Source organism: Anser cygnoides, chromosome 4, assembly GCF_040182565.1.
Source record: "Anser cygnoides isolate HZ-2024a breed goose chromosome 4, Taihu_goose_T2T_genome, whole genome shotgun sequence".
Classification (NCBI taxonomy): Eukaryota; Metazoa; Chordata; class Aves; order Anseriformes; family Anatidae; genus Anser; species Anser cygnoides.
Window position 1 is genome coordinate 25,407,049 of NC_089876.1, and position 21,800 is coordinate 25,428,848.

At 35.8% G+C, this 21,800-nt stretch overlaps 1 protein-coding gene across 7 annotated transcripts in view; it reads right to left on the reverse strand.

Moving 5' to 3' along the window:
* LOC106048052 (phospholipid-transporting ATPase IA) overlaps positions 1-21,800 on the reverse strand; it is a 102,392-nt gene that overhangs the window by 11,965 nt on the left and 68,627 nt on the right. For 6 of the 7 annotated variants that reach the window (XM_066995810.1, XM_066995807.1, XM_066995811.1 and 3 more), the window contains 6 exons: positions 19,057-19,131; positions 18,798-18,920; positions 16,287-16,365; positions 14,753-14,814; positions 10,024-10,080; positions 9,424-9,531 (listed from right to left, as the gene is read on the reverse strand). In XM_066995810.1, coding sequence (XP_066851911.1) covers positions 9,424-9,531; positions 10,024-10,080; positions 14,753-14,814; positions 16,287-16,365; positions 18,798-18,920; positions 19,057-19,131 — 504 coding nt within the window. Of the gene's footprint in view, positions 1-10; positions 5,365-9,423; positions 9,532-10,023; positions 10,081-14,752; positions 14,815-16,286; positions 16,366-18,797; positions 18,921-19,056; positions 19,132-21,800 lie in introns of those variants that run through there. The other variant, XM_066995812.1, reaches the window with a different exon arrangement.

Here is a 21,800-nt window from a genome sequence, read left to right on the forward strand (position 1 = left end):
TGGAAAGAAAAAGTATAAAATGTGTTGAGGTGATGATGAGAACTAGAAAAAAAAACAACAACAAATAAGCATAGAAATATCAATGATTCGGTTAAGGGCATCAAAATCAAGTTTAAATGAACCTCTAATGTAAAATACAGCTTTAACACCTTTCTAAAATCCCTTGACATGACATAGAAATCCAGTAGACAGTAAGCACTAATTCATGTTAAGAAGCTGGTAGAAAGATCACGCTGCTTAGCAATTTGAGAGAGGGAGAACCTACCCCTCCACAACACTGCTCTATACCACTATGCTGATTACAGACTTTTCAGAATTATTGACCCCCTCACTCCCGTCCCCCAATCTTTGTCAATACATCATGAGCACAATCTCTCATTTGCAATCGACCCTAGCAGGTAAAATGAATACTGAACTTGGCTATGGATACTGGACACTGTTACAATCATTTCACAATATAATTCAGATTGAAGTTGAGCTATCTCCAATAGAGCTCACTGTACCATTGTTCCCACACTGCTACGGGTTCCTGTGCAGCAAACTACTTAATAATGAGAATTAACAACTAATTACATAATTATGGAAGTATGCAACACAGTGTTAAATGAAGATCCAACATGCTAATGCATGGTGAAATACTTGCAAAACACGTTACTGCTCTTAGTTGTATGTTTCCATTTTTATACCCCGTCCTATACTACTACATAAATATTTATTCTTCTTATAACTTGTCTGTTAACATACTAAAAACTAAAACCAAAACAAATATCATAACACATGGACATTAAAAGAAAAAAAAACTTTAATTGACCCTTGTAATGCATGTATGGATACAAGGAATTAACAAAGCATATTACTGAAAGATTGTTTTGCAGGCAATATTCAAAAGAATTTTGTAATGGAATTAGATTGCACAGAGATTGGAAGTAACATTGCTACAACAGTGATACCCTTTGAAATCTTTGTTTCATTACTGTGCGACTAACTCCTTTTAAAGGAATTTAAACCTTAGTACCTGACTAAAATAAACAATCTGAAATTTTCCTAATATCAATAAGCAGAAAAATGCAGGTAGCTTGTGGCAGCTGAACTCTGCCTTCAGAAGAGTATACTCTTGGTATACTCGGTACGTTATGTGTGTAAAAACAAAAATGAATTATTTTCAGAATAAAAATCTCATTCTCAGACAGGCAAAAACTCTTACTCACTTTGTTTTTTTGTATTCAAATTCCTACTGATTCTTTGAAAAGTATTAGAATGTATTTGAACTGAAAGTCTGGTAAACTTTTGACAGCTATAGGACATAGATACTGCCCTGAGATTTTAGCAATTATTTTTGCCAACAGCTGTCAGCAAAGGTATAAATACTGAGCAGTGACAGGTTCAAAAAAATCCAATTCACAGCTTCAAGGGGAAGGGGGGGGGGAGAGAAGGAAAATTTTATATCAAGAAAATTTCTATCGTGGAGAAAACGTATTTGCGTAATACCTTTATAAGCAAAACATGACTTAGGACATACATGATTAAATACTAATTTCCTAAAACAACAGCTAAACAGCTAATAGGAAATGTCTACCACAACTACATTTTGCAATATCTTTTCTAATTAAGTAATAATTCAGAGAGACTAACAGTTTCCTAAACAAAACCAAAAAGCATAAAAAATGCAACTTGAAGGAATTACAACTGTTACTTCCTATTATTAATAACATTTTGGTAATTTATAGGAACACAGCTAAGAGCTGTTCTTGCATTAGCCACCCTGTATTAAATGTTTGCTGGTGAAACAGCAAAAGTGATAATGTAGGTCTTAGGATGTTAATTCTGACCATTGTAATGCTAACTATGAATGAAGGAACAACTGGCGCCTACTATTCAGTCCATCCAGCCTTTGGCTTTACAAATGAACAACATGAATTGAGGAAAAAAAAAGTTTTTCTGTGTCATATTTGAAAGCCTGTCAGATTTTTTTTCTTTTACAGAGTTAATCCAAACCTAAAAGATTTAAAGCCGACATTCGCATTAAAGACAGAGGCCCTCTTTGTATTTTTTGGACGAAGAGGGGAAAAATAAAATCCCACAGAGGTATTTCCTTCCTTTCTGTACAAGAAAGCTCCCCCCTCACTCTGTAGAAAACATTTTTGTCTCTAACTTTTCACATCTCTCTACACATAGGCAGGTCATCTGGGAAATGGCAAACCAATCCTTTTCAGACAATGGCACTAACAGGAGCAGCCTGTTCTGGGGCCGGACTCTGGCTGCCTCTGTTCGTGGTTTACAAATTGTTCCTAATGTGAGAGATTTGTGGTCTATGCCAAGTTTTAGGCCTTGTGAAACCAAATGGAATCTGCCACAAAAGTGGCTCCCAGGGGAATTCAGAAGTAATCCAAAATGAGAGCTGGAAAGCCTAGTTTATTGTAGGACTAACAAATCCTGCAGGGGGGATAAATAATTTGTTGTCTGCATAGCTCATGCTCAATATTAGGACTTTCTAAAAATGAAAGAAATTTGCCTGTACAGTGCAATGTACAGATTTTTATATTGGTTCTCTTTTTTTATTTATTTTTCTTTGTAAAGTACTGAAAATTAGCCCCTTTCGTGATTTAGCAGATTAGAAATCGTGGACACAAAACATTTTTAATGCACAGATGGATATGTACTATTAGGAAATTACATGCCAAAATGAACAGAAAATATTTCCTTTCTCTTCACTATGAAACGTTCTGCTGAAACAGCTATCTTAGATTTTAGAAATGATAGTCTTCTAAAAGTAGAGAGAAAGATGAAAAGAACAGTCTTATTGCAGTTTATTTCAGGTATCATCTATGTACATACCCTCTCCCTATAAGCCACAGAACTATTAAAATAATACCTCCTCAACACCATCAGACCAACAGTTTCTCTCCTCAACAACCTACAGAAACAACTTCGTTAGTTTTAGTTATCTACATGTGTCTGTCTTCATACATGTCAAAGTACTTACTGTTGTAATACTAAAACAGATTTGCATTTAACTCCCAGGGCAGTGAACTCCCTACAAGGAGTTATAGTCATGCCTGTAGTGTTTCTTTGCTCTTTAGAGTTTAAAAAACATCTCATAGGTCCTATTAAGTAGGAACTTTGCTCATTAGGTATATTAAAAAGGCAGCCTTCCCATATTCTGAAAATGCATTCAAAGGAAAAAGAGAAAGTAGCACACAGTTAAGAAGCGGATAACTGGATATTTGCAGACAGAATCTTTAAGTTTTTATTTGAACAAATCCCCTGTGAGACAAAAAAAAAGTACAGTACATGCCTTCATTTTTTCCCTAGTTCCTCTTATTTTCTTCAGCTAAGGATCCTACTAGCTCATTGCAAGACCACTGATTTTCCTCACTGCAGATGGGTAATAAAGGGTGAAATGTATCCCTCAGAGGGATGAGTTATAGTCCCAATTAGATAAACACAAATAACATTATGAATAATAAATACATATATAATAAAGCTCAAGGACGCATGCTATAAATCCTGAAGCTTAAAAAAGCATCTCTGTGGTGACACAGAGTATATAAACATAAATGAAACCAGACAGAGCAATACAGAGACTAAACTGAGACTTAGGTCTCTCATCTACAGAAGTGTCCTTAGTTCAGCCACTTTCAATTAATATTTTAATATTCTAAGTATCTGTTGGAACACATCCTGCCTTTTCCTAGAGAGTACCTTCGTCACTCAGAGCAAAAGCCAGCATCGTTTCTTCTAGTCCAAAAAATATTTGATTACTCCACAGAAAGTGGAACAGAAGAAGACATCTATTTTAGTTTTCTATTTCATCATCCTTTCAGCAAAAAAAAAGCATTACCCTGAAAGCAGAGAGAAACTTAAACCTGGCTCTTGGGTAACGTTCATTTTGAGTGAGTGCTCTTGTCATTTAACTGTTACATAAATGGACTCTTTAAAAAAATATAGGTGATATAAGGGTCTAACTGTATGAGGTAGTTCAGGTTTGTGAACCATCACATTAGCATTTATCTCTAACCCCCGTAAAGCACTTGAGTCCAGAAAGAGATTAAATAAAAGACTGAACCATATTAGATGTTCTTGTGAGTAGCTTCAGAGCGTTTGTTCTTTTTTTCCTTTGTGAACTACATTCATAGATACTTAATTCCATCCTTGCGTTTTGTGAAATCCTAGGTTATCTGAAAAGGTATTTAACCTTTGAAAACAAACAAACAAACAAAAACATCCCAAACCCATAATGGTAAATTATGTTGCCAGGAATAACTGTTATGAAGTTATCAGTTACTATTTCTGTTGACTTCTGACAGAAATAGGGATGAAAGTGCTCTCAAAGGTAGAAAGCAAGAAAATAATACAGAAAAAAAAAAAGCCTTATAAGAAATAGTAATACTTGGAAATTTTTCCAAAAAACATGACAGAAAAAAAAAAGGTTTCCCAGGAATTAGGAAGAGAAGCAGGTTTTGTTAGCAAAAGTTTAACAAAGAAGGTTGTGATGCAGTGTGAACTAAAAGCTCTGAAAAAAAGAAAAAAAAACAACCTTTGGAAAATTAAAGAGAATTAGCCACCTGGTTTTGATATTAGACATGGCAGAAAATGTTTGCAAGGTGAGATCCATTACATTACTTTTACTGGTGCTTGTAAGCAGAGAATGTAAATTATTCGGAAAGAAAAGACTAGATTTTCCTCGTTTGCCTCAGTTGAAAAGATTCTATAGGGGACCCATCTGAGTCGCTTGAAAGACAACATATAATATCTGGCAAGGGGGATGTAAAGCCACAATGAGCAGATGAGTTCTGGTGGTTCTACAGATTTGTTACCAGGATGTGGGCTATCCAAATTGTAACAGGAATAAAGAGTAGGGAAAAAAGTGACAAAAATAACTGGCTAACTCAACATAACTACACCAGGTTTTAGACATTTTTCATAAATCTGGAAATAAATTTCCCTGAGATCTGAGAATGAAGTGATTTCAGTATTTGTTTACCACATGGGGTTCAAGACAACTTTTAGAAATACAGATTATCAACTGAGTTATCTCAAAAGACACCTTAAAAGCAGGGCAGAGTGCTTCTCTTTCTTCATTAAATAATTTCAAGGGAATCATTACTTTCTGAATGTTGGGGGCATTATTTATATTTCCCCCTGTGAACACTGAGGAAAAGTACCATCAAAATTTCCTTAACAAAGTCATTCCAACTTATTTATCACGCTGAATTCCACGAAAGTTATTAAACTAACACTCATCTGTTTTTAAAGATGCATGTGACAAGTAATATCCATTAATCGCATCTTCGACTGCTGAAGCAAGAACACAGCAAAGCACAGACAATCATTAGGTTCCTGGAGCTCATCAACGACAACGTCCTGACCCAAGAGAAAGAGAAGCCAATGAACAGAGGTGGACTGTCCAGCCTAGAGAACACAAGACTCAAGGGGTACTTACTCATGTAGACAAATGACCGACAGGAGGGTGTAAAGAGGACTGACTGCACCAGGCTATTTCCAGTGCTGCCCAGTGACAGGACAAGAGATAATGGGCACAAACTGGAATACAAGAGGATCCACCTAAACATCAGGAAGCATTTTACTGAGCACATGATGGAGTACTGGCACAGGTTGCCCAGAGAGGCTGTGGAGATCTTCAAAAGCCACCTGGACGTGGTCCTGGACACCCTGCTGTGGGTGTCCCTGCTTGAGCAGGGGTTGGAGCAGGTGCCTCCAGATGGCCCTGCCGGCCTCAGCCAGCCTGTGGTTCTAAGATACTAGCTTGAATCTCCAATACTAGCTTTGGTCACCATCAGACTAAAACAAATTCCCCTGTCAAATCAGATTTTAGACAAACTTCTCCTTTGAATACCTGAAAGAAGACAGTTACATTTCTATTTTTTTTTTTTTAACATACAAACACACACGCAAACCAACAAAACTTCTGTAAGGGATTGAAAGCTGAATATTTAATATTTTAACAAGTACAATTCCATGTAAGTTTGCTATGTGTGCAATAATAAAGACAGAAGCAAAACTTAAAAAACTAATACTGTTACGGTAGTATATTCAAATCAATTTTTCCTACAGCTAAATTATCCAACAAGGAATTTTAACGTTTTTCACAAAGATTCTGCAAACCTCAATCAAATAAGCTAAAATTCTGTACAATACATGTTTCTTCCTTAACTTCAATTTCTGTTAATTTTGTATAATCCCCTGGGTCAGACAGAGCAGAAAGAGATGGGGCTCTGGAGAATTTTAAAGTGCATTTCAACAGTACCACAATAAAATTAAGAAGTTCTGCAGATACTGAACTTCTGATTTTAATCTCGGTGTCATACTTCTTATTTCAGTATATGATTTTAAGCTACTTTATTAATTAGACAGGTGAATAAAAAAAGCCCTAACAACTCAGGCACACGTTATCAAACCCAAAAGAGTCAGGAGTTATACTAGTGTGGAACTCACAAGTTGTTTTTTCTCTCCTCTGCAATTAAAGGTTTTCAACTCAAATCACACCCATATTTGTTTAAGAAAGATAACTTTACCACCGTATAAACTTGTATTTTTTAATGCAATTAGTTATTGCAAGAGGACTACACAGACAAAAAAACACAGACAAAAACATAAATCAACTGGATCACAGATTTGAAATGCATGTTGTTCAGCATCACAGATCAGTCTTCTGTGTATTGGAGAGTCTCAAAGGAAAATACCTCATAAAATATGAAGAGATTTGCCATTTACTTTTACATATTTATGCAAACTATGTGTGGTTTCAAACTGAGAAAATACTGCAAATGTGTTTAAAATACTGAACATACAATCCACTTCTCTTTGCTAATATTATATGTGAAAGAAAATCATATCATCGTAGAAGAGATTCATACAGTCGATTTACTCAGGTCTACAATGAAAATGTTCTTTTTGTAGTCTGTAGTGGCACCTTTTTCCAACTTAAATGGCATTCCAATCTCAGACCAGGTAAATCACAGTACTGTGAAATTAAAGAATGAATTTGGACCCAGATCATTGTCAGCAGTTCACGCCACTAAGTTAATATTACAAGAAGTAAGCGGTTTCTATGTATAATCCTACGATTCGTCCAAAACACTTTTGCAAAACAAACAAACAAACAAAACAGAAATGCCCTTCACCATATTTTATCTGATCAGGCCAAAGAAAAAAAACAAAAAGCTACAGAAATACAGGTGAGCTTGTTTTCTTAAGTTCTACCAGATGTACTTGGATAGTTCACTTCAAGTGTGAGTCATAACTTGAAGAAATTTGACAAACAGCATTTTAGTTTGAATACTTATGAGAGGCCTAGATTTGCTTCAGTGAAACCCAGTGAATTCTGCCCTGCCTGTGAGGAGGCTTCCAGGACAGCACAAAAAAAAAAAAAAAAAAAAAAAAAAGGGGGTTCCCACCTGAGCCACAGGATTTGTCAACAGGACTGTCTTTGGCCACACAGAATACAGCTCAAAAAGCCAGATAAGGTTTTAAAATGAGCACTTAAGGTCTGTGTGCTAGGAGACATTGTTCTGATGTTACAGACTTCTAACTGTATTCTTTGAAGAAAAAACATAACCAGAAAGCAACCCTTCAAACAACTGTGTGCATGTACACACATCTAAAGCTACTACATATGCATATATGCATAAGCAAGCACACAATCCCTTACTAACAAAATAATTAGATACAGTTCAAGTATGGATACAGTTTTATCACAGCAAATAAAGGAATTTGGGTAAGTCATATTACTTCGGTGTCACATTGAATCCAAATTGTAAGAGTATTTATTGTTGGGAGAAACCTCACTTTAAGAACAATTTTTCAAAGTTTGTAGGAAAAGCATTCCTTTCAACATCTTTTATTCACAATTTCAGAGATGGAACGTGCATTAAGTAAAATATTCACCTGCTTGAACAATGAAGTAGCCACCTTTATGTCATACCAAGCATAACACATCCTGTTGCTCGCACTGTGCTTATTGCTACAAAGGTTATTCTGTCTTAAAGAACAACCAGACAACATGCAGTTTTTACAAATATCTCTTAAAAACAATAACAACAAAAACCACAAACTCCAGAAACATTCTAAAATACTTCTTCTAAAAAATACAGTGTATAAATATGAAGAAAAATGCTTGAGTATGATAACTTTAATTACTTTAATTTAGAATAATGTACATAATTTTTTTTTGAGTAATGGAGGCAACAAGATAACATAAAATTCACCTTTACATAGAGGGGTAGAGGTTATAATAGACAGGAAAATCAGCAAGAAATTATATAATTTCAAATTCATTTTTTCCATAGGTGTCCTAGTACTTAAGTCAATTCCTTGTGTTTTCCATTACAACGTAGCAGTCACGTAAATGACTATATGTTATTTTTCCCATAACTACTTATGTGGGAGGTGAGACTAGTGGCTCTGATTTACATCCAAGTGAGGAAAGGATATTCATTTAAGTTTCCCACATCCTGCATATTATTTTAAATTGCTGAGTTAAAGGCATCCACTCTTCTACTTGGTGTATGGCTTAATTTACTTGATATGCTTTGAGAAGAGAACCCCTGTGAACAGTATCTTTCTGAAACAAGCAGGTATTCTCAGTTTCTGATTTCCAGTAAGACTGCACACCTAACTTTTCAGCTCAGGAAGTACTGGCCATTCCCAGAAGCAGACATGAGTGTCTGGAAAATTTATACTAAGCTTCAGATGTTTCTGGAACTGAATAGATTTGAGAATTTTAAAGTTCCATTGGATCATGACAGGCAATTGTGCATCTTTTGTGGATTCAGTCCTATTTGCAATAGTTAGAGTGGTTTTACACAACTAGGATAATAAATGAAAGAGAAACCAATAATTACTGCCAAAAAATTAAAGATACAGTACAATAATAATGCAGTCCAAGAAGCACATTAATTGAAAAGTAAATGTATGCATGATGATCAGCTGCTCATGCAGTGTTGTGGCAACTCAAATTTCTCAGATATACTAACTTCAAAAAGTTAATAAACATGTAAAATTGAAGATGTAAGGACAGCCTTAACCAATGTACTAACAATGTACTAATCAACTACATGTACTACCTCATTATAAAAAAATCTCCTGCTGAATAAGTGCTGTAATTCTGAATTCTGAAATTGGTTAAGACTTCTCTATAGAAAATTAAAACTTACTAAAAATCTGTAAAGCAGCTTACTTGTCTAGTCTTCCTTCCTAGACCATATAAACCCAACCTGTTACAGAAGAGTAAAAACTCACTGTATTTTAAATAAACATGACTACCACATTGAAGGTATATACAAAGCAAACATCTTATATAGCTCTTAGCTAGGAGAAGGATCCAATAAAGATGAGACCCGTACTAAAAACTGAAACAATATTATTTGCACACATTCGGAGATTAGTTAAAATATACTTTACCTCTCCTGACATATCAGGTGCCATAGGAATGACTGGCCACAAAGAAGAGTAGATTCCAAAAAACACTATCCAAAGTGCTATGCTGCCCCAGATAGCTATATGGCTGAACTGTTAAAACAAACAAGGAAAAAAAGCAAACAACACAATCATCACAGATATATTATCATATAAAGATCTTTTCTACTTAGTACTTACAATGCATTTCTGATATACTGGGTGAAATTTCCATGCCTAGTATTAATTTTATTCTGTTACTTCAGTTAGCTATTTCTTAAAGCAAGATGATACTTTCAGCAGTAATGTCACTGAATTTTAAACCAATTTAAGCTCAATTAGAACCTGTTTACAGTCACTTATTTTTTATAGTTTAAGGATTATTTTAAGCCTTATCACAAAGTCCTCATTTTTCAGTATTCAGCATTTTTATTTTTATATGTATATTCTGTCTTTCCATGCAGTTACCACAATTTAATTTGATACTGTGGGGAAGACCAGCAAATTGTAAGGACATAATATAATAAGTTAGAAAAAAAAACAAACAATTATTCATCCATCATATTTTATAGTGCATTTGAGAATATGATAAAGACATTTGCTTACCAAAGTCCAATATGAGGTCTCTAATCCCGCCTTCAAACACACAGTTAGAACCACAAACTTAAAAAGAAAGGGAAGGAGAGAGAGAAGAGGGATTCTTACTTAATGGCAATCTTACGTAACACATACAACATTGATTTGTTTAGTTATCTTTCAGGAGAACATAGAATAAAAGGTTTCATTATTTTCATACTTTATGTTGCATTTACTTGCATAAATGAAATGAGAGAAAGGATGATCAATGTCTTCAATTTAAATGGGATTTCGATAATAATATTCAACAAAGTGCTGTGTGTGTCAGTGCGCCTATGCAATAGGTTCGAATGCACCAATGCATTAGGATCCAAACCCAGGTTAGTAAAGCAAAGTGCAATAATTTCTATGGACCTGCAGAAATTATGGAATGGCCCTTCTGATTTAATAGAATCTACTCCAAAAACGTAGAACTCTCAGCAGCCTGGAAGTAAAATTCTTTTAGACCACAGGTAACTGTTTTTTCCCTCTTTTTGGTACATGTGTAAGTTTAGATCTGAGGTTTAAATGCCCATTCGAAATGACCATAGCAAAATGCCGGTATAAAAGTACATCCAAGTAATGAGCTAGTAAATACAGTACTGACAATTAGCTTCCACTAATAATCTTCATTCATTTTATCTAGAAAACCCTTCATTTATATTAAGAATCTTAAACGTTTCCCTTGCCTCCTAGAACTCTGCCTTTAACTGAGTTGATAGTTGCTGATTCTATGTCATTCTTCTTACACAGAAAGGTTTGTGAAAGCTGTAGTCCACTTCATCAGAGATGACAGCCACACTATAGCTATTGAGGAGATGACTACAACTGTCTACACAAAGACAGATTTGGAAGATCTAGATACAGATTCTCTTGAAGTTACTAACTATGCATACTGACTTCCTCCAGGATTATGGTTTTATTGCTCCCTTCTCCCCTTGATCCAAACTAACAATAGCTCACTGAATCCTACCCAGGAAACGAGAAATTAAACTCGTATTTTGTATAAAACATTGAGATACAAAGACCTCTCAAGAATAGTTGTACATATATTTTCATGGTACTCTACTCCTATTTGCGGCTGAGGGAGCTGGGCTTGTTCAGCCTGGAGAAGAGGAGGCTCAGGGGCGACCTCATCGCTCTCTACAGTTACCTGAAAGGAGGCTGTAGAGAGGTGGGGGTTGGTCTATTCTCCCACGTGCCTAGTGACAGGACGAGGGGGAATGGGCTAAAGTTGCGACAGGGGAGTTTTAGGTTGGATGTTAGGAAGTACTTCTTTACCGAAAGGGTTATTAAGCATTGGAACGGGCTGCCCAGGGAGGTGGTGGAGTCACCATCCCTGGAGGTCTTTAAAAGACGTTTAGATGTAGAGCTTAGGGATATGGTTTAGTGGAGTACTTAGTGTTAGGTCGGAGGTTGGACTCGATGATCTTGAGGTCTCTTCCAACCTAGAGAAATCTGTGAATCTGTGAATCTGTGAAATTTATGTTTCAAGAAGTAGTTTCAGGACAAGATATGAATCTGTGCATGTCCTGGACTTTGTTCATGGATCCAAAGAACCTATATTAATTTCTGAATCCCTTTACTACTGATTTTTGCACAAGTGATGAATGTAGACTTCTTAAAAATGGATTAAAAGCAGTAAGAAGAATGAAGGATAACTTAGCCCTATTATTTTGATTTTCCAAAACAGTGAGTGACAACTGTCAGTGTACATACAACTTCACATTGCAAAAATTTTTTCCTCCCTCAGAATTTGAAAATCTCTCAAATCTTCATGTGTGCTCCAGACCTCCTTGAATTCCTTCCTGTGCAAGGACAGGAATACATCAACTGCAGTGATCCTCCCTCCCAAAACTTTCAATGTAAAAGGAAGGAAAATGTGGAACCTGGAAAGCAAATGAAAAAGCAGGTTGTTCTGGACTTATAATGGTGAAATAATGGTTTCTTGGGAATTCTTGGCCATTCTGTAGGTTAATAACATGCCATTAGATTCTTAAGATGGTGAAATTTCAGCTCTCCAAGTTGAAAACCAGTTACAGAAGGCGACAGAAGAATTGCACTGTCAGTTGTGACCTCTGTTTTAGCATTTATGGGTACAGCTTGACAAAGAGTAATGAGCAGCTCCATGTTACTATATTGAAATTATCAGAAGTTAACTGATTTCTCAAGGCAGTGGAAATGTTACTGTAAATCTGAAAAACAAAGCTTTAATGTTTATGAGTCACCCGATATCACAGATGACACCCAGATGTTCTCCACTACCCTAAGATTTCAAGACTCAGCCATTAGTTGATGGGCGACAGTCCAAATGACAGCACTTTTTGAACATCCAGTTCCATAGTATCTAGTGTAATCCACTAAACTCTCAGTACAGCATACGGAACTTGTTTTCTCCTGGTGCCAAGCCTGGCTTTCAGAGGGAAAAACAGCAGAATTACTAGTTAGGATGAATTTCGGAGATCGTTTCAGGATATAACTTCAGCTGTGGTTGCAGCGCTATGTTGAGTAATTCGGTTTAACAAGTGTACACGGCTAATCCACTACATATGACGGCCACTGTAATGAATGCTTTAAGGGTGAAAGTGGATGCTGGCTGTCAGAAATCTTGGCTCAGGTCCTAGGATAGGTGTCGTTATGCAAGTCATGTATACATACGTAAAACTCACAAAATAAACTAGCTGAACTGAGCCAGGTTGCAATTTGTAGGTAAAGTAAATAATGAAATATCCATAGGGTCCAAACCTGGTGCAGAGAACCTCTCTCCCCAAGAAAAACCTGTTTCACTTTAAGTAACAGGTTATTCTAGTAGATACTCTTTTGAAGTATTTCTCAATATTGGAGAAAGCAGTGACAGACAATCAGATAAATGACTGACTTCTAAACTCTCTGGTGTTACAAGATCATAATACAAATAGGTGATTTATGTCAGTTGAGCTACAACAGTCAGGACTGAGCTATGACAATGACTGTGACCTTACATCTTAATAAAATTAAGACTTGCACAGGAAACACTTACCCAGGATATTCAATCCATCCCTAATGGAGATCAGTTCATCATATGACAGACTGCATGATCAAACATGACTACTGCTGATAAAATGTGCTATGCTTGCCTTTTGGACAGGAAAAGTATAGAATGGATGAACTTTTAACAGAATGTGTTAACAAAGAATTCTTCAGTGTGGCCTGAGACAAACAGTTTAAAGTCCTTGTACAGACTGGCAGAAGAAACATTTTATTTTAACTGCCACACCAGTAGGAAATGCACAGATTGGGCTCTGGTTATTTTCTTTATGTTCTCACATGGAAGTAAAAGGAACAGGATTGCATGTGCCCTTGCTAAGAAGGATGATGGTACTCTTGGGTGCATTACATAAAATATTGCCAGCAGTTCAAGAGACGTGATTCTTCTTCTCTACTCAGCATTGGTGAGGCTGCACCTGGAGTACTACGTTCAGTTCTGGCCTGCCCAGTATAAGAGACACCTGGACATATGGGAAAAAAGTCCAATGGAGGGCCACCAAGATGTCCAAAGGACTGGAGCACCTCTCCTAGGAGAAGAGGATGAGAGAGCTTGGGCTGTTCAGCCTGGAGAAGAGGAGGCTCAGAAGAGTGGGGGGACCTTATCAGTGTGTATAAATGCCTGAAGGGAGGGTGCAAAGAAGATGGAGCCAGGCCATTTTCAGTGGTGCCCAGTGACAGGACAAGAGGCAATGGGCACAAACTGGAGCACAGGAGGTTCTGTCTAAACATCAGGAAGCACTTTACTGTGAGGGTGAGAAGCCCTGGCACAGGCTTCCCAGAGAGGCTGTGGAGTTTCCTCCTCGGAGATGTTCAAAAGCCACCCGGACATGGTCCTGGGCACCCTGTTGTGGGTACCCCTGCTTGAGCAGGGGGGTTGAACCAGACACCCTCCAGAGGTCCCTACCAATCTCAACCAGTCTGCAATTCTGTGAAAAATTAATTACACTCAACTTTGAAGAACAGAGGAGAGTGAACACAAGTCTAATTCTGTTTCTCAGAGAGTTCCTGGAAAACCCTCACCTGTTGGTTAAGACTGATATCTAGTAAGTGATAAACAGGTATTTAGCTTCACCAATTTATTCAATGATACATAAAGATTAAAAGAAAAAACAATAATGACTAATAAGTACAAGTGTAAAAGAGGATTGCTGTTAGGTGTGGGTCAAGTGTAATTAACTCTGGCACTTTGGTTGCCTCGGAAGAAAGATCCTATGTCTTAGTTCCATGCAGCTATACCTTTCCTTCAAGTTCCTATTATTAATAACAGAGGAAGTACAGAACTGTATCTTCTTAAGTCCACAAACCAGCCCACATCCAGTAACCCAGGATTTCTCCAATGAGGAAACTTACCTTAAATTAAGCAGTGTATTAGTTTGGGAATTACAGTTCCTGCTATTTCAAAAATAGACAGTTTCCAGTAACAGAGAGATGCATGTTCTGCATCTTTATTTTATTAAACTACTCTGTTTTGGAATCTGGAATTAGAATGCAAAAGGTACTTCAAGGTTTTTCAAAAAGTCATCCAAGTGTAATTTCTTATTCTTAAGGTACTACAGTGAATCAGGTCTTCCATACAGAGAATTGCAAAAAAAAAACACCAAAAAAACCCCCAAAAAATCTCAGTAAGAGTTAAAGATAGAGCCAATAAAGATAGTCAGCTGATAGAGCATTGTATAGCCATAGCAAGACTTACAGTATAAACAGTGTTTCCCAGAAGCAGATAATCTGAAGTTTTACCGTTGCCAAATACAGTACCTGGGAAAAGGAAACAGACACTTCAATATCCACGACAGCATTATATATATATAAACTCTTATTTTTGGTACGAAAGAGGTGGCAGCAGCTTCCAGAGGGTAATAACAGAGGTTTTCACCTTGAACTGTAGTAAACAGTAGGAGATCTACAAGTTTTACAATTTTTAGTACTTTAAAACTTTCAGTCAGTTCAGACTTCAGGAGGGCCACTTGCTGACTGTCAGCAGGTCAGTTCTAGCTCATGGGCTGCAAGCCTGAGAGGCCTGCATGGGAGTGCTCTCTCAGAAACCTCACAACCTTACCCAAATATCTCAGCTTTGCCGTTAACACATGAACTCCATTCTGCATCACTGCATACGCTCAAACGTTTCTGCATTGTGTAATGCATCAATCTCTCACATGGGTTAGCTACAGCTTTGAATTTGGATCGCAGTCTGGATTTGAGGCTGTGGTTTTAGTGTATGAATTAACATTTTGGGACCTCCTTTTTCCTGGGCTGTCTATGACCCTCTCCATGGCAATCAGCTGCCACTGAACATGCATCAAAATGGCTTTTTAGAGAAAACAGGCTGCTACCTACTTTCTGGTACTTATCAGAAGTCATTATAGAATACTGAAAAGTTTTTCCTTTAACGTTTTTGGGCACAAGCAGCTGTGACTGTCTCACTCTTTAAGGTCAACCACGTACAGTTCCTAACATCATTCCTACAGTTCCAAAATGTCCATGAAAACATTTCTGTCACCTGTACCAGAGCAGACTGCCTGGTGGTTATCAGGGAAACTGAGATAACTACTAGATGTACAGAAAAGTTGCTGCATACACACTATTATTATTATTTAAATTGAAATTTTCTACAGTGTGGAAGCAAAACCAGCCCACCCCTACTGGAGCTCCCATACACACAAGTATTCCCAGAAACTGGAAAGAGTGCTTTCAGTCTGCTCTAACAAATACAGTGTTGTCTCCCAACTGTCCCATTTCCTTCTGCGTCTCAGGTGCATGTATGACAGCTGAGTGACAGCACTGAGCCATCCAAGATATCTCCCTTGCATCTGTCACAATCCTACTGATACAGATGTAAACTAATGGGTTGATAGGCAATAAAGGCTAGAAAATATAAGAGACAACGCAAAGAACTGTAGTAATTTATGATTTTTTAAGTACTTAACACAGATTATTATATAAAAATAACATATTTAAAAACAATTTTCTCCGTATTGTTTCAATTTACTTCAAACATATTTATATAGTTTTAGGTACATGATTACATGTATGTAATATTACTCCTACTTTTAAACTTACTTTAAGTAAAACATTTTAAATAGACTGCATCTGCTTGAGTTCTAGAAATGGTATCTTGACACTTGACCACACAAAACTGTTAGTATTAACAAAGCATTACTAAGAAAAAAAGGTATTTAGAAATTTAGTACCTTTGAAGATTTATATTTTTATTTTTTCATAACACTTACCATGCTGGAGGGCTTTTAGTGGAAACCAAAACAGAATGAATGAGTGGAAGAGGCCATTTAAACAATGAACCCAGAAAACCTAAGGGAAAAGAGAAATCCATGAGAACCATTTGCAATAAACTAGCTCTGTGAACCCTGACCTTTCTTTTTATCTGTGTGTTAGATTCACAAAATGTGTTTCTGTCAGGCCACCACTGTGAAGTAATATAACTGACAGGCACTTTCTGCCTCTTAGCTCTTCATGGGTCATTTGTTTATTTTTTGTTTTGAAAAAAAGTGTGTATTATCTCCTCCTTTTAATTTCAAATCAGAAGGGAAATTAAAATGTATGCATATGGGAATACCATCAGAAAAAATAAGCTAAACCAGACAACTGGAACTATTGCTGCATTCTAATTAGGGAACTAAAATTACTTCAGTTTTTATAATTTACATCTCATGTAATAAGAAATAACAGAACAATAACTCCAAGTTCTATGTATACCTGTCTACATATTTCCACATGTAAAGAAATCAGAAAAGGACAAATAATTATATCTTCTGAAGTTTTCTCCTTACAAGCTCCATTCTTGAAGTGCACAGCTTCATCATATTGAACTTCCTTTAATGTGTTTGCTAAATAATTTGAATTTCACTTTCAAACTTATTTTATGTTTTATAAAAAAGTATTTTGAAAAGAACTGTATTAAGTTTAAGCAGAAACAGTCTACTGATGCTTTCTAAAATATATATCGTACAAAGATATAAAAAGACTCACTCAAAAATATGTAACCTGTGTCCTTCAGGATAGCAATCGTTTTTTCATTAGCAATGCATTTGACAGTCATAGACTTTAGTGTAACTAACTAATGTGTATTATGAGTTAAGGTGTTCAAACAATTGAAATTAAGTTGCCTGCCTCACAACATTTTCCACAACATCTCAGCCCTTTGTTAGACTATACAACTACACTAGGCTGAATGATCCAATTTACACTCCACCACTTTGCACATTTGAACTTGTGCTACTCATTAACCTTTGTCTCTCCCTCTTGCTATGTCATTACCAGAAGTTTTTATTTGACAGAAAGCACAGGTGGATGCAAGAAAAATTAGTTCTACTTTTCCATTTTCCTGACCAATTCTTATTGTCACATGCTAATCCTTTAACCTCTGTCACGACCTCATAACCTTTGATCCCTTTTACCATAACAAACATCTGCATCAACATTCAAGGCAGTCATGTTTCCAAATCTTTAACACCAACTATTCAACTTATATAGCTGGGAATTTTGTATACATTTACTCCTAATGAGCATTGTATGGGAGCAGCCTCAGAATTTCCAATGAAGTCAACAATACATCTGTGCAATAATAAAAACTGTATTAGAGATATCATTTAAAAACAGAACAATCCAACAACTGTATCTCATGACATACATTATTGTATTCAAACTATCACAACACAGAAGCGATTGTAGCAACGGACCATGAAAAGTCTTGTATTTGTAAAGCATTCACAGTGACACAAACTATTCCCTGGTTTCCTTACAATTTTCAGGTTTGTTTTTGTGGGTGAAAGGGAAGAAGAAGCAGAATCTAACATGCTTCTGTGAATGGGGATAGTTTAGACAAATAATTCTCTCCAATTTCATAATACAATTGGCACAGACATGAAGCTCAGAACGCTGCATCAGCTCTCCATATCTACTACAAATCATCACTTATAGGCATAGCTAATTCAGTGACAAACTAAAAATGTCTCCAAAGTACATTATGTAATGACATTACTTCAAATGTCCTAATTATATGTAGAAAAATCAAATTAAATCAAATTAGAAGGAGCTCATACAAACGTCACAGTATTCATGAAATTGCAGATTCAGGAAAAAGTTTAATTCTTTTAATACAGATTATTTATGGACAAATCTATTGAAACTGTGCATATTTTATATATAACCCCTACATTCTTGTCCAATTTCATCTCCAAGATGAATGTTGACCATTTTCTACCGAAAGTAGCCTCAGATTTCCTTTGATCCACATTGATGCATTTTTAACTGCCCCCAAGTATTTTTTTTTCCAAATCTCAAAATTAAACCGTAAAATCACAACTCCAAATTGACAAAGAATAGTACCAAGTCCCTCCCTCTACAAATCTAATGACAGTTTTTATTGTCCTCTGCAACACTTCTCCACAGGCTTCAGTAATCCATTTCCATATAACAGTACAAATACATACACACCAATGACAGAGAGGTCTAATCACTTCTGCCTATAGAAGACAGCTTTATTGCCAGTGGAGGAAAAAAAACAGAGCTGAAAATAAATGCTTGCTGTCCCTTTCCATTTTTACTAAAATTGGATAAATACAATTTGTATCATTTATAGACAATTATACATCTGGAAACAGTAGCAATAAAAATCCTCTCAATTTTTAACTATGAGAATATGTAGCACAGGAATAAAACAGATAATTATAATGAATTGCTATTAACTTCTGCTTTAATTACATTTGAATTTTTTTATCTACCTTGGTGTTAAAGTCCAGTGCATTTTGGGAAGTCTTATATAACTCAGGATATTTCAGCATGTTTTCTTTCCGGCAAGATCTCTCAAATATTCCAAGAGTTAGTGGAGGCATTGCTGTAAACATCTAGAATATAGATTAAAAAAAAAAAACACAACAAAAACTTGAGAGGTAAGAACTTGCTTAAGGATTGCTTGATAGTTGCTTACTCAAGAAACTTTTATAATTATGGTCCAAAATGAAAACACAAAAATCATCTTACCACATTGTAAAGACCTATACACCATCTTTCAAAAAGAATTTGTCCAGAAAAGCCATTGACAAAAGCAAACCAGATCTGAAAAAGAGGAGAACCATATTACTCAAATGTCTTGCAAGGTCTGATAAGCAGATTTTTCTTCGGCTTCACAAAAAGGGGTATTCCTAGAACACATTTACAGCACAGTTGAGAATGTTCTGGTTTAAACCTATATGAAAAAAGTCGTACAAAAACAACATGCTTTCAGAACAGATGATGGGCAATCTAGTCCAGTATGTGAGCAATTCTATCTAAATATGAAAGCATTTCAGGGAGGTACCTATTTTCAGAAGGAATTTTCTATTCTTTAAGCATTTAAGAGTAATTTAGCTCACTGCATTTGTATTGTATTGTAAGTCTTAATGAATTCTGAGAAACATAGAGGAAATAAAAAAGAGGAAACACCTACAGAGGCACTCATCTTCTAATCGTTAACAAACCTCCTAACTTACAGAATTCTTACAGCAAGCTGTAGTTTGGAACTGAAAACTATTACAAATACTCCTTTCGCATAGAAGCAACTCATGAGATCATGAGGCTTTACCAGAGCACTAAATCAACTAAAATGTAATAAATAAGCACTGACTCAGTTACAGAATATTGTAGAGGCAGTTGGAAATCTCTTCTGTTTTGTAAGTTTTATCACTTTTTGCTTAATGAATAAAAAATTTAATTTGAAAAGAAAGATGACACACTTTCTCATGTTTTTCAGCACCAGCATACAGCATGACCACCTTATACTTGTTACTTCATGTTTATATTAGCTCAATGACAGAGTGGAGAAGAAGCATGTCACTGTGCAGAGACTGCTACAGTGCACATTTCAGACGACTTCATTTTGAAAGTATGAATTACTACAAATTAACTGTTTATCAGTATGTACACAGGCTGGCATCCAGACAACCAGATCCTATGAACAAACTCATATTCTTTTATCACACGGAGGAATGTCTGAACATTTTTGTAAATACTTTGAGATAGAAAAAGAATGGAAGTTAGCAACTATTAGCACTAAAAAGGAGAATAATAATCTAGTTAAAACTGCTGTTTGTATAACCAATAAAAAAGTAAATTTTTTATGTCCAATTATTGGAACATGACTTTGTACAAAATTACAAACATTAGAGCCTACAATACAAAGATATAAAATACAATGAAGTTTTAGAAGTCTTCTTTAGAAGTCTTCTTAACTTAATGCTAAGTTACTTTTGTTGCAACAAGCATTCTACTTTTTTATGTTACAGTGTATTCATGGAAAAAGCAATATTATTTTACAGAATTGCTTTATAGCAGTTGATGAATCAGATTTTTATTAAATCCTGTGTATTTTCATTTTGGATTTTTGAAGCAGGAGTTACGATTCCACTGTGGTAAATGTAGAAGACATTTACTAGCAGCATTTTCTCAGCAGTTGAGTAGGAGGGAATGAGTGTTTGTTCATCACTAAACATCAGCACAAGTTTTTTGATATTTTACATTAAGTTAAAAGCGTGAATCTAATCCCGAACCTCATCACTACTGTTGGATACAAGTTGTGCTCCTCAACCACCTTCTCTCTTTTCAACCTTCTGATTACAAGGAGTTCCTACATTATTTTACTCCCAAATAGGAAGGTGGCTCTTGAGAGGGGAATGAAGGACAGACACCATTACATGATTTACTCCTTTTTAAGATTCTTAATTTGAAAGGGTTTAGGTGATGGAAAAGGACTGTATTAATAAAGAATACATGACTCAGTAACCAGGCATAAACATATACACCTCTTTGCTGGTAATTTCAGGCAGTTTAACAGAAGTACAACACTAGAAATAAAATAAAACAAGTAGACATATATTTGAGCTGTCATAACGAAGGAGTATTTGTAAAACAAAAACAAAGAAAAAAAAAACATTAACTTTCTGTTGTGATTTTGCTAGGCCTAAATACATATAGTGAATCTATTCCACATATTCTCTATTACTAAATGTAAGTGATGCTAAGTGACAGTTTTAAAGAAATACAAGTATTTTAATTTACCATGAAATGCCATATATTAAGTTGCTAACAAGCCTCTTTGAAATGTTAGGTAGCACTTCATTCCTCAAATAACCTGTTGCTTTCAGTTTTATTTTGTACATAATTTAAGTTAAATTTTTCAAGCTATTAGAACTCTGAAAACTGCAGTTTTACTGTAGAGTTTTAAAGAAATCCTGTAATGAATAACATTAGCTTCCTGAAAGCTTAGCATTTACTTTCTTCCAAAGAAAGCACATAAGTTACAGGCATTTCAGTTAAAACTTTCAGTGTAATAAGGAACTGGCACAACTCTTGGTCAGAATTCCAGATACAGTCCAGGAAGAAATGAAGTTTGGGTTCTAAAGTTCATGCTGAATCTATCAACAAAATGGGTAGAGAACCCTTCAAATGTAGCTAAAAATCAGTGCCCTCTAGTAGAAACCCTACTATTTAGTGGAATACCAGATAGACTGCTATAAGAGAGAGTATTTTAAATATCTAAGAAGAAACATGGATTTGCTTCTGTTTACAAGACAGTATTTGAATATTCATGTTAAGAATAGCTATGGCTCCAAAACAATTAGCAGCTCCGTACAGGGTAGAGGTTAAGGGGAAGTAGAAGCAATGGTAACTACAGCCCTCATCTCAAACTGTGAGAGGGGAGGAAAGTAAGTCAGATACTTACCCTAACTTCTGAACCTTTGACCCTAGCA